The sequence below is a fragment of the Bactrocera oleae genome, chromosome 2 (assembly GCF_042242935.1).
Source record: "Bactrocera oleae isolate idBacOlea1 chromosome 2, idBacOlea1, whole genome shotgun sequence".
NCBI lineage: Eukaryota > Metazoa > Arthropoda > Insecta > Diptera > Tephritidae > Bactrocera > Bactrocera oleae.
Genome location: NC_091536.1, coordinates 1,622,972 through 1,632,100, shown reverse-complemented (window position 1 = coordinate 1,632,100; position 9,129 = coordinate 1,622,972). Strand labels below are relative to the sequence as shown.

At 34.5% G+C, this 9,129-nt stretch overlaps 1 protein-coding gene and 1 long non-coding RNA gene across 2 annotated transcripts; one reads left to right on the top strand and one right to left on the bottom strand.

Annotated features, from left to right (window-relative positions):
- The first annotated feature begins 353 nt into the window (after window positions 1-353).
- Window positions 354-1,121, top strand: Uxt (Uxt prefoldin-like subunit). Its single transcript, XM_014241797.3, has 2 exons — window positions 354-587; window positions 638-1,121. Exons 1-2 carry the CDS (start codon window positions 407-409, stop codon window positions 889-891), a joined length of 435 nt encoding a protein of 144 aa, XP_014097272.1. The 5' UTR covers window positions 354-406; the 3' UTR covers window positions 892-1,121.
- Window positions 385-2,566, bottom strand: LOC138856041 (uncharacterized). Its single transcript, XR_011395175.1, has 2 exons — window positions 1,845-2,566; window positions 385-1,692 (listed from the first exon to the last, which is right to left on the bottom strand). It is a non-coding gene; the product is annotated as an uncharacterized lncRNA (long non-coding RNA).
- Window positions 2,567-9,129: the final 6,563 nt, after the last annotated feature.

Sequence of the window (9,129 nt, the reverse complement as noted above, 5' to 3'; positions counted from 1 at the left end):
GTCACCCTGTTATGTGTCTATTTTGTCAAATTCATTTTGTTTTAGGGTTGATTATTAATACCGTAAGTAAGCTATTTACGTTCTCTGTTTACTGACAGCTGATTCTTCACTGCCAAGGATGGACCAACTTTGATATCAACAATCGATAGTGTCATATATATTTTCATATTCAATTGAGGTTTTTTAAAAAATATCATGGTAAAGAAACTTTCCTTATACTTTGTCTCTTTTGATTAGTACTTTAGGTTTGTGTTGACATTATATGTTATATAATTTCTCTTAATATTGACACATCCATTTTTGAGATCAATCAAAGTATCGTTTTCTCTAAAGTTCATGTACCAGCTTCTTTTTGTCATCTCTACAAGATTATAAATCTCTCAATTTCGCTTGCTAGATAACAAAAATGTCTTTATTTACTTCTAAAAATTTAGAAGTCTTTATTAATGAATTTCTCAAGGAAGATCTAAAACAATTAGAGATCCACATAAACAACTACAACGGTGAAATTATGGAGTATGTGCAACTCAAAAATACATTAGAAGCACTAAGTGATAACTCTGATGGTTCCTTTAAAACGCAAATGGGTAAGTACGCAAATTATATTTTGTTTTCTAATGTCTTATGTATTTTGTAGATATTGGGGGCAATATGTTCATGGAGGCCAAAGTGGATAACTCGTCCAACTCAATCTTGGTTGATGTGGGAAAAGGTTATTTCGTGCAATTCACCTTGGAGGAAGCATTGAAATTTCTGGAATTTAAAGTAAAAGCACTTACAAATGAATGTAATGTTCTGCGCGAGGAAAGTGTGAAAAAACGTTCGGATATAAAACTTGCGTTGTGGTGCATTGCTGAACAAGAAAACTTCTATCCGTGCAACCAAGACTAAGAAGTGCTTAAATTGTTCGAGATTTGTAAATACTATTCTTAATGTTTTATCTGATTAAGTGGAGATGTATGTTAGTACGTAGAGCTAAGAAATAATTTGTTTATTTTGTGCTAAAATATTGTGTATGTGTGAAAAGAGAATTGGCAGGTTCAACTTAATTTTTATTACGTCCTGAATTTATAATAAACTTAAATGTCTTGCGACAAATGCGTGATAGTAGCCAATAGAAACAGGGTTATGTTATTTAAGATTTTGCTAAAAGTGTTAAATGAATGCTATTACTATTATTATTGTAGTAGTAGAAAAATTCGACAAAAAACTTTAAAGCCGTTTTGGGGTGCAAGGTTCCTTATTAGTTGATTTCAAGTCGAGCAAAATTTACATCACGATTAGTAATTCAAACGATTATTTGAGTAAGATCACATAATTATTAATTCAAATTCTATTTGTAATCGAAGAACACTCATAAAATCCAAAAGTATGGTATACATGGTTATTTGCTTGAACGAAAATAAGGAGAAATAATTTTATTTTAGATATAACATTTAACTCGTCTTCCAGTAGTCACTAATAATTAATAATTGGCCTGGTTGAAAGAACTTTATACTGACCCTGACATACAAAATCTAAGTCCTATATGTTATGAGTCCCAGCATAACACTAATCACCTCTTTGCATGCCGTGAAGTGATTTCGATGACAGTAACCTTATTGCTTTCCCCCAAGCGGGGTCTGGATAATCGTTACAATAACAACAACAGCATCAAGAGGGCACTCCTTGATTACGTCGACGATATAAGGTCTACCAACAAAAATGACTTAATGTTAAAATGAAATTAAACACTGAAAAATTGGTCAAATGGGATCTGTTTTTGCTTTGTTGTGCAGATAATTTTATGCTATTTATAATTTGAGCAAAATCTCGGCTAAATGACCATGGCTCCGTTTGCATACCTCCACTGGTGAATGTTGTCTTCAAGCTTCTCGAGCGTTTCTGGGTGATTGGCGTTACCACAATTCGCACAAAACGTTCAATTTTTAGGGATGCAATTTCGTTTTCTGAATCGCACGATGATTTGACTCACCCCGATAGCGACGATTTTGTTTGTTGATGAAGCAATCAAGCCGGAAATAGGCCTTAGCTGAGAATATGATTTTTCGATAAACGTAGGATTGTGAATTTTTCGGAAAATGTAAATTTGCGTAATAATCTTGGACAATATCTGATCGCTCTGCCAAAGAAACGGGCTATGATAAAATAGCAAACATTACTGAATGCACTGAAAAAATTTGACACAACTCCGTAAACAAATATTGATGCCATGAGCTGTCAAAATCACGACATCGCTCGGCAGAACATTTTGCTGACCTGATTACGGATGCAACCAACTTCAGACGCGCACTGAACGACATTCTTTATGGATCCATAATCAATTTCACCGACTCCATCCCAGTAAATTGCGTACTTGGAGTCAAACCACCGCAGACGAAGAGCTTGAGTTGAGTCCAAAATAGACCCCGACATCAAATCTGTATGTCTTGCGTGGGTGGTAAGGTTCACGTTGGTTTTCATCGAAGTCATCTAACGACAGGTCCAGGAAACGTGGGGTTCATTCGAAATGACAATCACGACAGCAGTGTCAGTTCTGAGTGAATTTCTGGCAGCCCTTGCAACAGCAGCACGTTTAACTGTCACTTTTTGCACGCACTTTATGCAAATACATTAACAGAATATCAGCAAATATGCAACACAGTTGCTGTACTGCTGCAATTATTACGTAGCTCGAACGCACCCGTACTGTTTTGAAGTGGTCGGACTAGAGGGAACGTTTTCTTACCCGAAGTGCCGCCGGCTAGCAACTTGAGGATTTTTTTGCAGCTCTGTACTTTGGCTATAATCGCGGACGTACTACATGCCGAGTGGAGGAGCACAGGCGTCTAAATCATCGATTGTGATATTAAGATCCAGTCTATACTCCTTCGTCTAGTTCGTGAATGTAGTCGTTGTGGATTTTGTGGGGGAGAGGCTCCTTTTAGAAAAAAACGAGAATTATCGTTGATATAGCTGTTTACTTTCGAACAGATGCGATCAATTTCATTGTGTGACGTCTATGCCGTACAATCATATGCGCATGAGGTGATAGAAATTTCCTCTGGTGGTTGCGGGAGTTTCAAAATATATAAGTTAAACAGGGTAGTAAGGAGAGGACACTACCTTGCGGGACCGCCTGTTAAGTGCTGTTGAGGTGCTGTGCACTTTCCGCAAGTCATGTTGATGGTCTGCTGGGCTCAGGTTGTGTGTGAAGTTTGGGAGTAACATGGCCTAAAGTGTCTTCACTACTGGGAAAAGGAGAGTCAACGGGCGATGAGACAACCTTAGCTTGGCGGATTTCCCTGGTTCCAGTATGGGGACCACTCTTCCGACTTTTCACATATCGGGTATACTAAGTATGGTCAGCGACAGATTGAGGACCTTGGCTAGGTATCTTACTCCCATCGAGCCTAGATGCATTAGCATCAACATGTTAATTCCATCTGGGCCAATAAATTGAGACGATTCCACCATGCTGATGATATTCTGAACTTCGATGAAAGTAAGTGGCTCGGTTGAAGGGTGCAGTATGAATTGCCAGCTAGAATTACTCACTCACTTCTTCGTGTCCAGGGTGACATCGAATTGAATTTGCATTAACAGCATTAACTGGATATCTTAAAAACAACTTGATTCACATAATCTCATGAACCTTTTTCAAAAAATGGTAGGAAACTAAAAGTGTATTTAATATGGCTCCACCGTAGCTTAGCAGTACTATACATTTTAAGTATGTATAATCTCTATGTAGCTCAAATAAAAATAGAGATTTCTTAATGAATATTTTCTATTTGTGTACAATTCGAAGTAAGTAAGGGTACTTTTGTTAGTAAGTATGTAAGTGAGCTCCATCTTCAAACTCACCTGCTGTCTTAAATCGTTATTTTTAAAACGGTGATTGATAGAAACGTAAAATTTATCGTAATAGCATTTGAACTATTTCAAAACTTGCAAATAGTTTCAAGAAAGCAAATAATTACTGGTGAATTATTTTGATTTATTCAACTCCACATTTGGATAAATTCAAACATGTTTATTTTGAACTAACGAAATAACCGCAATCGTTCGAAATGGCAAATAAATTTCAAACTCATATAGTTACTCAGCCCACCCATATCCTTGTTGACAGTGTGTGAAGTGCGATGAAATGTTTGTAACTTCTAGGGTTGTGCGGTATGTGGCACGTATGTACAGTATTGTGCAAAAAAAAAGCTACACATTTAGTTCCACCGAAATGTTTGTTATATTAAAAAAAAATTGACACAATTGTGAAATATGTCATTCTTGTTTTCTCTAACCAAAAACAAAAATCAAATTATTAGTTCTAAGTAAAAAATCTCTAAATAAAATAACAAAAACTACTTCATAGTCAATAAGAAAATGTGCAAAACTAAAGCAACATATTAATATTTTGTATCCTTCACTTTTATAACCTCAGCTCATCTATTTGGCATTTTCTCCATGCCATTTTTTATGTTTTGAAAAATTCTTACTAGTTACGGAAACGTTGACCGAAAAATACTGAACAGGTTCTCAATTGGGTTCAAGTCCGGCGATTGAGCTAGTCAACCAATAACCTGAACTGAACGTTCCCTAAGGTAAACTTTAACCAATATAGATGTGTGCGTTATCGTGTTTAAAGACCCAACGTGGAGGCATAAAGGGACCAACAGCTCTGGTGGAAAAACAAGTTCAAACCATAATAACATCGCCGCCGTATTTAAAACGTATCTTACAATTCCGTGGATCACGACGTTTACTTTTACACATTAGTGTAGACATTCTATCAGAATTAATCATATTAAATTTAGATTCATCGTTAAGTAAATCTGTCTTCCACTTATTTATAGTCTAATTGCAATGTGTGGAGACAAAATTTAGTCTTGAAAACAAATATCGGCAACTTTTGTTAAAACCCTAATTTCTATATGACAATTTATCCAGTAGCACCATTTTAAGCATTGGTATTTTCGCTGATCTATATATATACCTTAAATCGTTTTTAATGCACACGCGCCGTACTTGCATCAAGGTTTAAATTAACAGTCTTTACAACCTCTCTCGATGTTTATCTATTGTTAGTTGAAAGTATATGTTCATTTCGTTGCTTATGTTTTGCATAGTACTGTATATATGGTATATCCCAAAGCTGAAATTGAGTTATAACTAAGAGTACTAATAACATGAATATACATGTATCCATATAAGGTTATTAGTTAAAAAGGCTTTGAATATTGAGTTGTTAAAAGGAATAGAAATAAATTTTGTTTTTTATATTTATCATAAAGGTGAACATTTCGGTAAATTAAAACAAAAAATTTAGGTTTAAAATATTTTCTAAACTAAATCTTTATAGTTGAACAGTTTAGTTAGCGACTGTTTTTTACATTCTTATTGTATTCAAGTAAGTAAAAACTAATTTTTTGAAATTCAGTGTGTGGCATTATTGAAATAGAATAGAATCAGTTACAAAAATAACCTACAGTGCGTTCAAAAAATAACGTGTTTCCAACGGATTAGTAGCGCTTATTATTGTTTTGTCATAGCTGACGTTTAATCGATTCTCCAGCGTTTTGCTGCTCTACTCTCCGAGGCAGTTTAGACCATTACTGTTAAAATCTTGTAGATCACATTTTGAACTAAACGAACATTTCCACCGCATATGTCATTTCGGCACAATTCAATTATCTGACTCACTTCTAAAAAATTACAAAGACTGTATTGTTTTCTCTTAATAAAAACCAAAATCATTTATTATAACGTAATTTTAAATTTTAGCTGTTATAATTTTTTTTCTGTAGCTGAGCAATTTTAGATCTCGACCCTTAAAAAACTATCTTGCCTTTCATGACTCGGCTAATTCCGTCGGTTGGACGGGAGGAGGGTAATCGTTGGGTTATTATATAAATCTGCTGGTCCGGTCTAATTTGCATTGAGTAAATTCTTCAAAATTTGTTTTCGTCAAAGAGATACCACAATCTTTAAGCCTTAAAACAACATACACATATGTATGTAACTACAGACCTACGTACACCCACACATGCATATGTACATACTTTTGGGCGAAATGGTGATTGCATTGTTTTCATTTGATTGTGTACTGTGTGTGTAAACGTACGCAATGCGGATGCATTCTGCAACTTGGAATTCTCACGTACATAAGCTTGGCAGAGGAGGTGTAAGCGTTCTGCTCGGTATTCTTAAACTTTCAAAGGATAACTGACACTTGCAACCGTCGAGTGCAGTTGATTGCGACGTGGCTGTCAATGAAACATACATGTATGTACATACATATTTACATGTGTGGTTATGTTTAAACCCAAAAGTTCGCTTGATGACCACACATGTACCATAACCGACTGCCGGAGAAGTGTGCTTTGCAAATTTTCTCTAAATAACATTGTTGAGCATAAAACTTTTCATATGTTAACAACTCCGGTGGGAATTCAATGTTTCGATATCTGCGCAACCCAGTTGTTTTTTTGTGCCTTTTCTTAGGTATTATTGTGTGAATTGTGTTTGAAATAGGAGTTCCGTGGTTGCCGAAAAATAAACAATTATTAGACAAATGGCATGGCATCTTAACCTCCGTAGCGTCAAATTGACTGAAAAGTAGCATCAACATAAAGACAATTCGAGACAGACCTCAATTGTTTATTTCAATGTTTCTAACTTGTTCTTTATGGTGTCGTAGGTATTCTGAAGAGTGAGCATAAGCTGGAAGCACCAATATAAGTGCGTTTGCAGGTAAGGGAAGGTCATGGAGTTTTCATCAATTTCATATAGAACTGAAGTCGGTGTATATCCATTTGTACTGTGTGGACCCTAAACAATATTAGAATTATACCATACTAACTTATACAATTCAATAAAGTAGAACATCAACGGAAACACACAAAAATGAGTATAAACTTAATTTAACACTTTAATGTTAAAGCATAAAAGCTTTTAAAAGCAAAAATTCCTAGTTTAACCATTATCATAAAAAAAGGCTATTGTGGGATTTTTTTTGCAATTAAATCATGTTATTTTACAAAAGTAGTACAATGTTTTAACATGAAGTCACGAAAATTTTAATTTCCAAAGTTATAGCTGTCTGTGTTGACCCAGTTCCAAAAAAAGGTCCTTGCGGTGACAATCATAAGTCCTTGGAGATTCATCTAAAATCAATCGAAAAAAAAATTAGTTTTATAAATCTCCTGGGCCTGATCGAAGTTTTTTTTTCAAAAATTAACAAAATGGCGGCCTTAGGAATTTTTTTTCTAGATTTTTGGGAAAAAATCAACAGTTAATTGGTCTTAAAAAATCGAAAATCCTTCAATCTGGTCCGATTTTATTATGTATTCTTAAAGCTGTATACATTTCATTAAAATCTACTGAGCGGTTTTCGAGTTACAGTTGTCACCAGTTCAAAAAATATTTAAATTTTCTTGCAGCTGCCGCTACCTACCTGCTCCCGAGCGCTTTGACGTGCCCGAGCGCACTTTGTTATTTGCCGAATAACTCAAAAAGTAATTATCGAATCAACTTAAAATTTTCAGAGAATATTTTCAAGATATTACAACGCTATACTCGCTTTATTGTACTCAATGAAACTATAGTGAATATTATAATACAATTTTGATCAAAAATTTGTGAAATGAGTATTTGGTATTTACGAAAGATAAATTAATGAAACTAATGTGGCCTAGACAGGTTTGCAAAATTTTTAACTCTTTATATGTACAAATTTTACCCGCTGTACTCGCTCTACGCATAACGCATAAGATTTATAAATTATTTACAAGCTAACTCTATTCGAGCTATTAACACGTTGATATTACCTACTTACATACTTGTATTTGTTATTATGTGTTTAACGCCTGTGTGAATGTTACTCACATAAAAAGATAAGCAATCAGACTAGTTCATTTTTCTCATTGGTTTATAATCGCTCGCGATTTATTTATTATTTTATACCCGAGTGCAATTCACAGCAAAAAGTGTTCAAGTATATTTCAGAAACTATTAAGAACACTACATATTTCATGCATATACCATGTACATATATATAATACATACAGGTACATTTGGTAGATTTCATTTTGAGATATAATAAAGTGGAAATTGCTGAATTCCAAATCAGCTGAATCCTTGCATTTTGTAAGATTTAAAGGCGTGGAAATATTTTTTGGTATCATTCATTGTTCATTTCTTTAAGGTACTTATCATGCAAACTGCTTGATATTTTCAATGCAATGTCAACTACAGTCTCATTTGGGGGGCAAGAAAAGACATAGCCCGATTTCAACCAATTGTAATGCGATAAGACTTGCCGCATAATACTTGTACTTGTAGATGCACTATATGTGATAATATTTATGTCGATATCTTCATTAGTGCTTGATTCATATACTTGCGGACTGAGAAATCGACATACAGTGTCATCCTTATTTTAAGATAATATATATCTCTACTAACAAAGCTATTATACTCCATGCAGCATGTTACGCTATTTTACACAAAATAAAATGCTAGGCACAGTAGTAGTAGAAAGTAATGTTGACGTCAAAGTTGCAAATGATTCTATCTTCAGAGACTATAGGATGCAACTCACTATAAGAACTTTATTTCAAGCCATGCTCAAGGAGTATGTGAAAAATGACAAAAAGCTGGTTTCTTATGCTTGTAGACGCGACAATTGTGCCTTGGAGGCAAATGTACAAGAATGTACAATAATAGAATTTTCTTGAGTTCTTGTTATATGGCAAGATAGCATTTTTTACAGTCTGGCTACTTATTCACTCTTATTTGATTCTCTACTATGTATTTATAATATATCTATATACATAAATATGTCGTGAGGCTCACTACTGCTTCTGTTTAAATTTTTTTTTAATGAAGAGCAACTTGTCCGCATTACTATACGAGCACCTGCTTTGTTCACCTAAGAAGTAGCGACTAAAATGAACCCAAAATGGGTTCATCATAACACATACATACATACATATATGGATGGTAGACAGAAAGAAAAGGGACGAACGCAAAATGCTCTGAAATGAGGACCATCGCCAAGTTATCCGTAAATATTCATATTGACACATTATCCGATTTATATCAGCCTTTGCGTTAAATTCGCACGTAATATATTCAGCATGGTCCGTAACC

Coding starts and splice junctions, on each gene's coding strand:
- Uxt (XM_014241797.3), top strand. CDS start 407: ATGTCTTTATTTACTTCTAAAAATTTAGAAGTCTTTATTAATGAATTT. Junction 588..637: donor TTCCTTTAAAACGCAAATGG/GTAAGTACGCAA, acceptor TGTATTTTGTAG/ATATTGGGGGCAATATGTTC.